General features: G+C 44.5%; 1 protein-coding gene across 2 annotated transcripts in view; it reads right to left on the minus strand.

Annotated features, from left to right (window-relative positions):
• Positions 1-15,449, minus strand: part of SGCD (sarcoglycan delta) — a 217,808-nt gene that overhangs the window by 131,290 nt on the left and 71,069 nt on the right. The window contains exons 1-2 of one of the 2 annotated variants that reach the window (XM_075102629.1): positions 11,803-11,917; positions 668-853 (exon numbers count right to left, since the gene is read on the minus strand). In XM_075102629.1, the coding sequence (XP_074958730.1) occupies positions 668-853 (186 nt within the window). In that variant the 5' untranslated portion in view covers positions 11,803-11,917. Of the gene's footprint in view, positions 1-667; positions 854-11,802; positions 11,918-15,449 lie in introns of those variants that run through there. The other variant, XM_075102628.1, reaches the window with a different exon arrangement.

Raw genomic sequence — 15,449 nt, forward strand, 5'->3', positions numbered from 1 at the left:
TGCCCCAATGCAATCTAACTCCCAGTAGAGTTGCCCAGCATTTTTCTAGGGGCTTCTGGAAAGTGAAGCCTGGCCAGGGGGTCCGTGCAGTGAGGGACTGCTGCTGGCCGGACTGATGTGCACCAACCACAGCACACGGGGATAGAGATAAGCTCCACCTGAATACCACACCCATCTGGAAATTTTACTTTTCTTCATTAAGCTTCTGGAACCATGTCATTATGGAACAACACGAATTTTTCCTAAGAAAAAGGCAAATCAAGTTTCTCGACTTCCCAGTCATGGAGAAAAGCAGGAAAAGTGTAAGAGAAAGGCCCAAACCCATTCCCACACCCCAGCTCAAAATAACCTCTTTCGTTAATTTTAAACCACTTTATAATTAAAAACTGGGGGAGGGCAGTATGTATTGTTTACATACATGTATATATATAGCAGAGAGGAGGAACATGATTTGCAATGCTCGGCTAATTCCTCAGCTGGGCAATACTGCAGACATCTCCAGCAGAAAAAGAGGATCATTGGGTAAATTTGTTCCTCCCTGTAATAACAGCTATCCATGGCAACTAGAACACCCCATTATCAAAGCTGTATCTGAATTCATGCTCAGAGGAAAGACCATCACCCTCCCTCATCTTCCCAACACCTTTGAAGGGTAACCCCTACTTACAATTGTGAAGTTCATAACCTTCAGAATCCAGATGGTCATAGCAAGGTTCACCAGGATTAAAATCATTAGGAGCAGCACAAAGAAATAGAGGCATCTCTTCCTCCAGCCATAAATCCCCACTTTGTATACCTGGGGTCCTTCCGAGGTCTGCATGGTGCTCCGGTGCGCGTACTGTTCCTGAGGCATCTGAAATATCACAAAGAAATAACCACGTGTATTAAGCGGCAAGACAAAGCCGGTGATAAAAACTGCTTCTATCTTTGCCTCTTAGAAGGTTTTGTTTTCTCTTTTTCAGAGTTAACCAGCTGGGCAGCGTCTCTTTCGATATCTTGGTTCTGCATTATTTTTCTTTCTGCTTACTGTTCGCGGTAACACACCAAAAGAGAATTTTATGTTACGTATGTGTATAAACACACGTAAGCACACTGTCTAAAGGTATCCTATAAAGATCACTCTGAAGTGACTCTGTTCACTGCCCAGGTTTTGCAAGGCAGGCACTCCAGGGCCTCTAAGGATCCTGAGGGGAAAATTTTGCATGCATTTGGTAAAAGCAGTTGAGTTCAGCAGTTTGTTTTGAAGATGCAATATTAATTCTCAGAGGCTTTAATTACCCCCCCCCCCAAAAAAAAAAAATCACCTCAAATAAAACCATTCCTTCCAGCCAAAGAAAAAAGGCAAGGGGAAAATGTTTGTCTTCCTTCCTTCCTGCACCATGTAAACTTGAAGCACAAGGTTCTCCAGCTGCCACATCCCTAACAAATTATCCCCACATATCCGTGCTGGTTTAACAAGGACTCTGACACACTGGGTGGGCATGGCACACTGGGAAAACACTGGGGGCCAAAACGAAGGAAAGAGGGAAGGAAGAAAAGCTGGTGCTGAGGAAAGCAGTGCACCAGCATCCTCAGGAGGAATTTGCTTAGAGTGCCCTGTGGCGAGCACCGTCCCTGCTCCTACACTCCGGTACCTGGCTGGCTCCGGGCAGTCAAGGACGCGGCTGCCCCCACCGTGGATGGAAAGAGAAGGGTGCTTTTAAGCGGCCTTGCAACCAGCTGGGATGGGGTACTGGAACACAGCCACTGCACAACGCTTGTGTGCGGCCGGCTGCAGGCACACGGGCTTGTGATGGTGGAGGCATTTCGTGCCACAAAAATGAAAGTATTCACATTCTCACCCTTCACATTTGGGGTGCGGACAGCAGCTTTCATGGGCTTCCCCCAAGGATCGATTTCTTATGTTTTCAGACTTTGATGCACAGACTGATGGTATCATATAATCTTTAATAACACATAGTTTGCTGAATGTTTTGCATTTTAGACTCCAGACAAATAAACCACCAAATGCATTCCTACACTACAGATTCAACATCACGGGCTTCTTCCTCAGGGTATCTGGCACTGACGTTTGTACTCAGTGAATTACAAAATTCATATGACAGGAGGAAACAATACGAGTTCTTCTCTGTGGGAGTGTGAGCCGCGAGGGCTGAATGAGACAATGGTAGAAATTAGATGCTCATTGATAGCAGCTTATGCTTGTTTACCATTAGTTTCCTGTTTTTTTCCTTACTTTTTTTGCTAATAGCTTCATATTCCAGCATCTAATAAAATACAGCAGGCAGGCAGTGGTGGTGCAGAGCCCATTACAGGCTGATGCCAAGTGAACTTCATGGCATAACTTTTATTCCAGTAGCTCTGCACCAGGGATGAAGTTAACACTGCATCTTTGCTGCTCCAGCACTGAAGCCCACTTGCTTGAGACAAGGGCCACCTGAAGAACCAGGTACCTTTTTCTTACCTTTCACTGCTCCAGGAGTCGCCAAGACCTGTGTTTTTTAATGCTGCCTGGTGTTGTCACCTGCAGCTTAGGGGATCATCCACCTCTCCCTTCCTCCATGAGCCTTCACCCCTCACACAGGCTGAAACAGAGTCTCAGGTGCTAAATAAATCCATTCAGGCACTAAATTCTGGATCTGGACCTATAAAGCAAAGCTGACTTAGCAGCATATTCAGGAAGGCTGTGTTTAGCCCAGGGAGGCTGGTGTGCTCACTCCCCTGCCTGCATCCCAACAGCGATGCTCCTCTGGAGGGTTGAGGTGCCCATCTCCGCCTCCTCTAATGTCAGCAGCCATGTTAACCCCTCACACTCAAAATTCACAACAGTGGCTGAAAACTGGAAAATTTTAAACCATAACAACAAATCAGGTACTCCTATCACTTTCCGGTTTCTGAATGATTCCATTTTTAAGCACTTTTTCCTCTTATACGCTTGAGGGCTACAGTCAACCCAGGAGAAAAAGCAGGTCAGACTTTTGCAACAGTTAGATGCTGCAGAGGACGCCTGCAAAAGGAGCGCCACTGCTGCCCATCTTCAGGCAGCTGCCAGGCTGAGCTCCCTCCTGAATGAAGGTGCTGCCTGCACTCGCTAAACTAAAACTGGAACAAGGCGAGTTTTAGCCACCTGTCCACGCCTCCAAGCCCGCCTGCTTTTTCCAGCTTTCTCAGCTCGTCTAAAAAAAAAAAAACCCACATCCCCCCACAAACCCTCATTTACAACCTCAGACTACCCCAGCCCCAGCTAATGCTGTGAAGATCTGCAACGTTAATTAGTCCAAATGGTCATATCGCGTTGGGAGGAGCCAACAGCTCACAACAAATAAGCCTGTCTTAATACAGGCTGGCTCAGCTAGTTTAGCCAACATGCATTAAAAGTACATCACCAAAGAAAGGTGTGTCTGCATCAAAGAGCAGTTTTCAATAGTGTAAGTGGGGTCACCACAAATCACTTCTGCTGTTCAGACCAGCTGGGGCAGCTATCTCTATACCACAAAACCACCTGAAGCCCAGGCAGACCCATAGCTTTTGCCAAGGAGGAGCAAAGCAAGTTGCTTACAACAGATCCAACTCAGTCTTCACCAGCATTTTTGCTTGCAGATGCCAAGTCAGCAACGGTGGAGGGCTTTGCAGCAGAGCTCAGCAGAGAGAGGAGCTGGGTCACCAACAAATACACACACCTGGAGAAAAAGCTGTCCTTTTTACACTGCTACAACCACTCCGATCCGTGCAAAGGGAAAGCTTAAACAACAATAAATTACAGAGTTTCCACTACCTGGGGGAAATTATAAGCCCAACTACTGTACAGTCAAGGATTTTATTGCCTAATATTTTAACAGGGGAGCCTGGAGAACACATATTAAATGCAGCCTCTCCCTTGGAGAAAATGAATAAATTGCATCTCTAACCCTCTCAAATCATGGAAGAGGTTTGACCAATAAGAAACAATATGAAATATCCAGCTCAAAATATCTCTTTATTGCAAAAATTGTTTATTCTCGTCGTCTCTTTCCTGCTCTCTCTCTTTCCTTTTTTCTTCACTTGCATTCTCTAGGATGGAGAAAATGGCATATCCAGCTGGGGCAAAACTTTGTGGACATCAAAAATATTTATAGAAACAGAACATAACCACAAAGAGCAACTTGTGTATAGACAGCAGCCTGATTTTGACAATTTCTCTGGTTCCGATAAAATATTTAGCTCACAGCTGCCCTAACAGAGATAGAGCCACTAAAGTACCACAACACGCATGATGAGCATGATTTAGTAATACAGCATAAATTTATAACAAGAAAATAACATGGGAATCATAGATGGCATGTTCTTTCTGTACAAGCTCTCACACAGCTACTTTTAAAGCTGTACATGATTTCTAGCTAGCATTTCCCCCCTGAATTGTGAATACCAAAAGAAAATGCTCATGTCTATAGTTCTCCAGGAAGAGAAGACAGAATGATGGACAGAGAACGCTGAGGTGTGTTAAACAAACAAGTAGAATAAGAAGGCCTGCAAGGCAACTACACAAGGAACAAGCTATATCCGCTATCAATAATCTGCTCTGTGTGGGAGGGAAAAGTATGCTAGTCATAATTTACATTTTGGCAACTTCTCCTGACTCAAACATTAAAAGAGCTAAGGCACCAGAAAAAAAGTACCGCTGTGAAAGGACATCCAGCGGTTGCATTTGTAAGGTTCCTCCCTTCTTTCAATTACTGAGCTGCTGGGGGAAAGGGGAAGGATACTAGTTGCTTAATGGGATTTTTTTTTTTCAGGAAAGCATTAGGAACAACCTCATAATTTCATAATAGTTGTGAAAAAATAATATTGAAACAAATATAGAAATTGGAAAGAGAAGCACTCCTTCCAAAAGCCAAATCTGAATGTGTCTGCCTGCCATGGGAGGGCTTAGAGACACGTGGACAGCATTGGACCACCATTAGCACATGCACAATCCCATTTACAATTCAAAAAATGCACTATGCCAAATCTTTGCAGTTTCGCCACAGACAACATTACCATGACTACAAAAGTATAGCCTGGAACCTGGGTAATTCTCCAAGGAATTCTTGCTGCTGCAGAAATATGGGTAATAAGTTTTTGCAGAAGAGCTGTGCACTGTGTCCTTATATATGAAAACAGCAAATAGGGCCTGATACAAAATCCAGCCTATTTAGAAAAGCTGTTCATTCTTTCACTTCAGCATACCTTCACGTACGGTCCACAACAAGAAGGATTTATTTGTTTTTCTAAGAACACTGTAAGAGTCATGTCACTACGTTTGCTGATCCGCACAGGCAGCTCACTGAATACTTCTGGCAAAGAAGCTTCAGTACTTTCCTTTGGTAAAGCTAAAACCAGGCTCAGCTGAAAGGCATCACAAATCAGAACTGGCATTGAGCTTCCAAAAATCACATCAGCCCCCACCAGTTATGGCAAATCTTTACTGCATGCCTCTCTCCCTTCCACCACGTCCCTCCTGCTCCAGCAGAAAGCTTCTCACTCAGGGCACACAACCCAGATTAAGGATTTGTCAGGCAGAAGTGTTTTACATGCACAAGGATGGGTAAACACGGTTCCCTCACCGGAGCAGTAACATCCCCTGGCCATGCTGACTTTGTAGGCTCAGTGAGGGCTATGAACAGGGTGAAGCATAACAAGAGAAATCAATGATGTTTCTGTGCCACAGGGTTTTCTTTGATCAGCACTTAAATGATGTATGTTTAGTAATAGAACAATTTTAAGCTGAAAGGGGACGTAACCTGGGAAGGTGGCTTCTCTCTTGTGAGCCTACTTGAAATTTGGTGCCAAAAATGCCCTAGAGCTCATCGAAACTGCTTACTACAGCACATACCAAAAGCCTCTTAAGTCCCAACACAGCATTTCTCCTCCCTGTCTGCTTGCATATAACCGAGGTGTAACAACTTCATGAGAAAAATTAAGAGCATCCAAACCCCAGGCTAACCTGTAGCATGGTGATGGGAACACATTTCTGGAGATGACAGAGATGGGTTCAAATTTCCTTGGGCCTTGGACCTACAACTCCTACATCTGCTGTCTCTTTGTGTCCGTACCACTGACATCCTCTTCTCTTTCTCTCTCTGCTTTTTGAAACACAAAACCATTACTTTTGGGCTGAAATGAGGGGAAAAAAAAAACCAAAAAACCTTCAGAGGTGCTCTCTGCCATATCACTGGAAGGCAATGTACTTGTACTTGCTAGCTGTAAATGCTCTGTGGATTCATCCTCTTTAATTTCTCTGTCTTTTAAGTGCACAGTATCCACCAGGTCAAAAGAACAGACATTTCTGAAGCATGACTGAGAACAAAATTTGGCGTGAAGGAGAGTGTTTTGAGCCATCTATCAACAAGACTTTTGCCTCTCCGCTCCCTATAAAACTCTCTGTCTCGAGCTTGACAGCCCCAGGCCTGTTAATACACCAGTGTCATGACCCAAAAGTGATTTATGGCCCCACACATAGGTCAGACCACAGCCCAGGTCTCCATTAAAGGATCTGGCTTTGGAAAATGACTTTTCACTTGTAGCTTGACCAGCAAGGGCTGAGAACAGGGGAACAGCCCAAAGGATGAAATACTTTCTGGGGTAGTTAAATCTCACAGCACTTTTCACCAGCACCATCTAAGACATGAACTTGGGCTCTTTTACCCCAATGGCTGTGCCAGCTTGGCCTTTGTCACTGCCATTGGTGTTCCCAAAGCTGAAATCTTCCCTCTCTGCTTGTCCCTCTCCTTCTGTCAACAGTTCCCATCCCTTCACATGGGGAGCAGCTCTTCTACAAGTTGGGAAGACCATCATCACTCAATGCCCACTTCTCAGGTATCAATGCAATATGATACATGTCCAGAGAGACAAAAAGTGGAAGGAAACATCCTATGGAATATTTTATTCTTTTCTGATTAGTTTCTATCGGTTGGGTACATAAGATGTAGGGTTCTTCAAATATCTAGCCTGATTCCGTCAAACATAAGCACATCAACAAGTTTTTCTTGGTCTGCACAGCCCATCGGTGTGTGCTCTGCCTGGTACACTAGGAAATACCTCTTTTCCCATCCCCACCTCTTCTATCTTGAGGAATTTGGACTCCATCAGCACAGGCAGCTGGGAAGACCTTGGGGATTCACCTTCTGGTAAAACATCTCTAACTGAGATTTCTCAATGCTCCAGGCCACCACCTACCTTCTAACATCTTGAGAGCTCATGTAATTTCCCCAGTTGCTAGGACTGACAGCATTTCAACAATAAACATGCTGTGGATAAGGGCACTGAAAAGCCTCAGTTTATAAACTGGTATCTTTGAGCAGATGGCTTAAACGAAGAGCTGAACATGGGACTTCTGCTCTGCATTCAAGGGCACTATAACAAAGCTCTGAACATATTAGAATTTGCCAGAACAAAACAAAGTAACAGACAGCTCCATCTCTGAATAGCATGTCCCACACCAGAAGTGGTGTTTTAGTACGATGCTGCAAGAGTCTGTAAGCAATGTGATGTACTATTACTTCTCTTCTCTGAGAAGAGGAGAAGCATGTCTGTTTTCTTATTTATGAGTATTTCTTCTAATTTTTAGACTTTTTTTTTGATAACTTGTCTCAATATTTTTCTTTTTCAGAATTAAGCAGAAAATGGAAAGGAAAGTTAACAAGGAAGAAAAAGTTTCTGCAGTGAGCTCTCTTATTTATCGTGCTAGTTAACAAAGGATTTCTTTCACAAAATGCCCCATAATTTGTAGCGATACATTCACGCTGCATGCAAACATCATACCGGCTTTCCTGCATTCACACGCTGGTTCCTTTGCACCACTCAGATGATGTGAAGCAATCATAAGCCTATGTCCATCCCTGCCAAGTTTATAAATGCTCTTTCCCACTGGAGTGTCTTAAAGCAGGATGAACAAATATGAGAACTAACTAAAATATCCAGCAGCAGGTGTGACTGCAGGAGGCTGTGGGAACAGCAAGGGGGATATAATCAGCTGAGCTCGAATCAGAAAGCAAGCTACAGGAGGTGATACCTTGCAGACTTCTGCCCCAACACACTCTCACCCCACAGTACCAAGAAAAGAGATATGGCTTTTAGCAATGTGCAAAGCAGGATTGTAATATGGATTTATACAGCTGGAATCCAACCGGCATGGCACAAATTGAGAACTGTGGGCTTGAGCATGTGCCAGGATCCAGAGCACAGTCTCTGCAGTGATCTTGCTCTCACAAGTTAAAACTTGTTCTGCTGCATCTCACCTCTACCGAATTCCCCCCACATGATGTGCTTACTGTGCTTATCCATTTGTCCATTTGCGCAGATGCACTTGCTTTCTAGTTTGCTCTTGGTAAGGACCAGGAGAAGGAAAACACATATTAGGGTGTGCTAACGGCTCTCTTATCCGTATGCTTCCAAGACCAAGTGACCCTCCAATTTCACTTCAGATGCCTAACATTCTGTCCACACATGCACACACTCTTCAGTCCTTTTGGATAACAAAGCAAAGCTTGAACACTTGACCCAGGTGGGGCTGAAGAAAGCTCACCTCTGGCAGGGGGAGGCTCAGGAGCAGCTGCCAGAGCTAGAGAGGAAACCACCACCTCCCTTGGTCAAATCCAGCTTAGGACATTGCAAAGAGCCTCCCCTACCCTGCCCAGACTCAAATCCACGCACAAGTGTGTCTGCCGGGGTCCTGTCAAAAGTGGGTATGGCAAACAGCCCAGCTGGGCACTCGGGACGTCCCGTGATCCACACTGATCCCATAGGTATTGAAAAACCTGCACTGCTTGTCTCACCCAGACGTGGGGCAGGCGCACCCCCAAAACCAGGTACAGCATCACTTCTGTGCCTGGCAAAATTATGGAGAAGATTATTCTGGGAGTTATTGAAAAGCACCTGAAAGACAACACAGTCATTAGTCCTAGACAGAACGAGTTCATGAGGGAAAAATCCTGCTTAACAAACTTAATTTCTTTCTATGCAAGGTTACCCACCTAGCTGACCAAGGGGAGCCAGTCGATGTAATCTTTTTGGATTTCAGTAAAGCTTTCGATACTAATACTGTCTCTCACAGTATCCTCCTGGACGAAATGTCCAGCACACAGCTGGATAAACATGAAATGCAGTGGGTGAGCAATTGGCTGATGGGTTGGGCTCAAACAGTCATAGTAAATGGGGTTACATCGGGCTAGCAACCAGTCACTAGCGGGGTTCCACAGGGATTTGTAGTAGGGCCAGTATTCTTTAATGTCTTGATAAATTACTTGGATGCAGGACTTTAAGGAATGCTAATTAAATTTGCTGCTGACACAAAACTGGGGGGAGCTGTTGACACTCTCAAGGGCAGAGAGGTCCTGCAGTGGGATCTGGACAGACTGGAGAGCTGGGCAATCACCAACTGTACGAAGTTTAACAAGGGCAAGTGCTGGATTTTGCCCCTGGGGCACAGCAACCCTGGATGTACAGACAGACTGGGGAGCAGCCCTGAGGAGAGGAATCTGGAGGTTCCGGTCAACGGCAAGTTGAACATGAGCCAACAGTGCGCCCTGGTAGACAAGAGCGCCAACCATGTCCTGGGGTGCAAGTTGGATATTAGGAAAATGTTCTTCACCCAGAGGGTGGTGGAGCAGTGGAACAGGCTCCCAGGGGAGGCAGTCCTGGTGCCAAGCCTGACAATATTCAAGAAGCATTTGGACAACGCCCTCAGACACATGGTATGAATTTTGGGGTTGTCCTATACAGGGAAAGGAATTGGACTTGATGATCCTTGTGGGTCCCTTCCAACTCAGGACATTCTTCAGTTCTATGATACAGCAGCCCTGACTGCTTCGTGCTAAGGCAGATGTATTCCAGTCTCTTTGTCTCTCTGACTCTTCAATACTGATGACCAGATTTGGGAGGTGGGATGCTGCATGATCAGAGGCAGGAACTTGATTTTTTTTTTTTTTAATTTAAATAAGCTTATAACTAGCAGTGAGGCAGATAATAGGCTGACTGGGTGCCTAAATTAACAGCTGCTGAGAAAAGCAATAGAGCTCCAAGTCTGCAGGGTAAGATGGCAGTCTGCGAAGGCTCAAGCAGTCCGGACCATATGAGGCCTTCATTTAACACATTTTCACTGCAGGTGTATTTTCTGCAAAGCAAACTTTGAGCTTATCAAGCCTCGTCATTTTCATCATACGCCTCCCTCTTCCACAACTCATCTCTGTCCTTCCTCTCATTCCCTTCACCCCCATCAGCCTCCAGGAAGCTACAGTACATCCATGTCTCTTGGAGGATGCCCTTCCTGCACCCCAAACCAGCAAAGTCCTCACTTGGGCCAAACCAACCCATTTCAGCTGACCATTACTTTCACAAGAGAAAAAAGGATATGGTGGCAAGGAGAAGATGCTCCCTAACACCTTCTTTTTTCCCTTCCATCACAAAGACTCTGCATTGGACGAGGTAATATTCCTGTTAAGGATACAAAACCACTGAATCCCACTCTTTCCAGGTAGGGTTTGCTGTCTGCCTGAGCCTGCCATTGTGCTTTGGAGTTGCCTGTGTACGCGCTTCAACAGCATTACTGGGAGGAAGCTCTGGCCCTGACACATACTGGTTCTGATGCACTTTGGTGGCAAACCTCACCTTGTCACTGAATTTTTTTCGATTGCCAAAATGAATGACTGTTTGAGCCCTGCATGTGCAGTCCTGCTGGACACAGGCAAAGCAAACTGTGGGTCTGCTCCTGTGAACCAGCCAGAAATGCTTAGTGCTGTCCCGCTGTATAATTTAATATCCTTAATTCATTCCTTGTTGAAAGAAAAAAAAACACAACACTGCCATAAAACACAGCTAAAAAGCATTTCCAACACATTAAATAACACTGCTGTGAAAATCCAAGCAAGAGGCACTGGCAGAGGCATGGAAGTTTCTGAAGCTACGTGAGGCGGACTCCTCCTGACACCTCCATCCGCCTTGACAAACGCGCCTTATCCTAACACCCAAACACAAGCCTGCCATATAAGGTGCTGATATCTCTGCAAAGGCAAGACAAGCTTTAATGCTGCAACTAAAAGGATGAGAGAGTGTTGCCTAAATCTGGCAGGCTCCTAAAGAGAGAGCGAGCTTTTTATCATAAGTGTTTCTTAGGTTATTTGGGGAAAGAAACTCAAATCAGAAGAGAAGTTGCAGATAGAATAGCCCCTAAATTAATATTTTTCCTTCTAATCTGCCCTAGGTGGTTTCTGACTGCGCTGTCTGTTGCAGTTTGCTCATGCTTTATAAAATACAGAAAAAAATATGCAGAGAAATCACAAGGCAATGATTATTACTGAATTACTGCCTCTCTTCACAAGCTAGTTGTACCAGGAATTGCCCAACAACCCCTACACAAACATGCTTTCAACTCATTAAACAACTACAATACAATGTATACACAAATGTATTTATCATAACTTAATCGTGTTTTTCATCAAAATCTGTAAGTTACACATGGTATAGAGCCAACCTTGCAGTGGCTTCAGGTTAGATACATACTTATTCCTGAAAATGAAAAAGTTGGGAATTATTTGGTTACAGTGCTCACGCAGCCAGAGATGCAGCGCAGGAGTTTCTTTGCCTGCAGAGTTACTACCAAAGCAAAGTTAGCCAGAAACCACCACCCAGCCTCAGACTACTCCCATCCCTTTGCAAATATGCCACAACTTCCCATTCTTGACTTTTTTTCTCTAAACAACAGTCTGAAAGCAAGAAGCCTCTTTGCACGAGCACAAAAGAACAGCAAATCATCCCGGCTGCGGCGGGAAGGAGCAACGCAGCTCTTACCTATCCCTCGGCGGGCAGATGAAAACCCCGAGGGGTGCCGGAGGCTGGGGGGAAGATGCAGCGCAGCTTTCAGAGCAGCACGAGGCCTGGCCTGTGCTCATGAGCTGCCCCTGTCAGATTTTCCAACAGTAGAATTGCAGCCAAGTCCCTGCCCATGCCTGAAGAATTTCCTGAACAGCATTCCCGTTCTTTTTCTAACTGCTTTGAAACCACACTGTCTATACTTCAATAAGGCTTTGTCAGGCCAAGTTACAGCTACTGGGCTGGCTCCAGATAGCAATTGAAAACACATGTGTTTTGCATTAAAAGCCCCCTTCTCCACACACACACATTCAGACAAAGACACCCCCGTCTGCACTCAGCCCTGGAGCCTGCACGTCTTGCCTTTGCAGCTATAAAGCTAGCCATTTTGGTTAAAAGAATAAAAGGATTATGTTGGTGGGGATTTTCTTTAGGAAGAGGAAAAAGGGGGTGGGAGAGATCCCGGTCCCACAGATAACACCTCGCCCTGCTTCATATGTTTGCTAGTATGAGCAAGACATGGGCACCCAGGTTAACAGACAGCTTTGCCAAACCCCAACAAGCAAGGAAGCACAGGAATAAAAATTTCAGCACTATTCTCCTCTTACCTTTGCCTCTGTCTCTTATAAAAATTGTGAGAAAAGAAAGCATATTTTTAGTATCTCCAGACTCAGTTCAGTACATCAGAACTGTATCCTAATCTTGACACATACTCCTGTATCTGCTTATACTAAAAATATACAACTATTTTTGAGTACTTTCATCCCTCTCTGCTTTCCAGCTGTCCTAACCCTTAAAAATATTTTAAGCACCTTGCATTGCCTTTTAAAGAGCATTAACATTGTTCTGGTGTTGGCTTAAGGAAAAGAAATAGAAGATATAATGTTATACCTTTAATCAGAATGGGTCCCAGTTCTTAATATCTGTAATCATTTCCAGACCGCACCATGGGTCAAGGCAGTGAACGTGGGCTCTGCAGCTCGAGATGCCCTGCGCCTGGCATGTGCCCGTGAAGTAGAGCCTGAGTAGGTGTGGAAACGCACATGGATGTCCCCCTTATTCCACCACGGCTAAGTCCCACCAAAGATGAAACCCAGCAGCAGAGTTGTCAAGGTAACAATATAGAAAAGAGACAGTTTAAAGAGAGAGAGTTATATTTTTCCCTCTTAATGTTCCTTTTCAAAACCGTGCACTCCACTTCTCTTGGGTTATTCTATCCTGTGATTTACAGAGGTGCGGTGGCCAGATGAAGTGTTTACAAGAGACAGATGCAGCTGGGGACTGGAAATAATTGAGACCCTTATGTATGGTCTGATCCAGAGCTCACTGAAGGCGGTAGGAAGCCTGTTGCCTTCCACAGGCTGTGGATTAGGGCCAGAGCAAGGACCCGTTTATCCACAGGAAGGTGAGATCTGCCTTTCACGCACCAGCAGTGAGATCTTACAAAACCCACACGGGTTGCCTGTAGGGAACGCCTGCAGTACTTCACCCACCAATCTGTTTCGAGAGCTGCTGGGGTAATACCATGTGTGGCTTTCACCTGCACCCTTCCCTGCTACCAAAAATGCCCTTTTCCCAACTCCTGCAGAGCGCCACACGTCGGTAAGCAATATTGCCCATGTGCCCTGACAACGCGCGCAGGCCAGACTCCAGTAACCTGGACCAGTACCCCAGCTGCGCTGACTTCAGTGGGGATGTGTGCGGAATACGATGCTACTTTGCAGAAGACAATAGGAAACAACCCAGTCTTTCTGCCTCAGTTTTTAAGACTATAAGCCAAGGGAAAGGCACGCACACTCAAGCCACACACATACAACCACTGGTGATAGCATTTCAGATTTATTTGCACAGCTTGTGAGGAGTCAGTTTGTGCCAGAACAGAAACCACAGGCTTTTGGATCTCAAACCAGGAGAGCTATCGTGCAGCTAAAAGAGAGTCTCCTAAACTGGCCGCAATGGCAATGATAACACTCTTTGGGTTGGCAACCCAACTCTTTGGGCTGAAACCAACGGCGCCTAAAACCTTTGGAGTCTCTTAGTATAAATAAACTGAAGCAGAAAAAAATATGAACGGCAGTTTCACATAATTAGAATTTCAGTTGTACAAGACAATCGGGCATCTGCAGAGCTGTTTGCAAGATGTTAGTAGACCTTGCCTTCTGTCTTAAATTTCCTCATGGTCTCTACTCAGCAAACCAGTTACGAGTGGTGACAGGCAGTAACTTCAATGGATCAACGTGTGTTTTGAGTTAAGCACATGCTTCAGTGCTTTGTGGTCCAGGACTTCTTATGGTAGCCTGTGTCCGGCGGGGCCAATAGTGAAATCATTTACCACGTGGCAGTATGGTACTTGGAAAGTATTCAGTTCTTTACACAAATATGTTAAATCAGTGGTTTTAAAATTTTTCTTGGTGTATGGACCCCTAAACATTTGCCAAAGGAGGTGCATACCCTTTGATAATTTCACAGAGAGACATTTCTATGTACCCTACACAAAACTTTTTCTGTCATTTTTCGTTGTTCCCTTGGGAATAGTCCACAGGCCTCCCATGCGTCTGTGGACCACAGGCTGGAAACTACTGCTGGAGATAACTTAATCCCTTATTAAAAATGTAAATGATCTCTTCTGTTTATGTGCCATACTTTCAATCTTCAGAATATTTATGCTAGCTGGCAGCATGCTGGCAGGTAGAGACATAGGGAGGTGACAGTATTAATACTGCATTTTTTCCATTGGCATAATTAGTAGGCCAAGTCTATAAATATTTACATTAAATCTGTCAGGCCAACCTCACTGATAACTTCAGGGTGTCTTACTGTAAACTGCATTAATGCCTAACTATTTTGTCATCAAGTAACACATAAAATGCTCCTTCAAGCTAAGCCACTTTGACTAGGTTGTTTTTATCGCTTTCTCATTTGGGTATGGGGTTTAAAGATGCTTCAAGAATCAGAACTGTGGCTCAGGGACTGTTCTGCTTTTCTGTTATTGAGCTATCATTTGTATTACTGCCAGTGCTACCAAAAATATATGAACCTTGCAAGCGTAAAACTTAAGTTGATGTCAACATAACTATCTGCATAACTGCTCTTATTTCTCAGTACTGGCAGGGTTATGAGGATTACAAAAACCTACTAAAGCTCTTTGGGAAGATAAAAGCAAATTAACCCCCCCAAAGTTCCAGTGTCTTTGCAGCTGGAGAATGCAACACGTAGGGACTTCTATTTTGTGCAGGAGATCCATTCCACCTGGATCCATAAATTTTTACACCAGGAAATACATGAGACCTAAAAAAGGTAGGAAGGAAGGTTCCTTCTCTACTAATTATACATGTCCTGCATTTTGGCATCCAGAATTTTCTAGAAGCAGCTGAAAAAGATTTAGCATTTACCGTTGACTTAGCAACATTCATACCTAAGTCTGTTTAACTGATAATATCTAGTTGTATACAAAACAAAACCCACAAATTTATCATACCGTACAGATTTCCAGGAACTTGATGAAACATTCCCAAAACTTTCCAATGAAAATCAAGGGAAAATAAAGACGCAGAATCAGCATATAATTGCAGGGGGGTGTGCACCTGGAGTAGAGGAAGAAGTCAAAATAAAATTTTTAATATCTG

The sequence above is a fragment of the Phalacrocorax aristotelis genome, chromosome 8 (assembly GCF_949628215.1).
Source record: "Phalacrocorax aristotelis chromosome 8, bGulAri2.1, whole genome shotgun sequence".
NCBI lineage: Eukaryota > Metazoa > Chordata > Aves > Suliformes > Phalacrocoracidae > Phalacrocorax > Phalacrocorax aristotelis.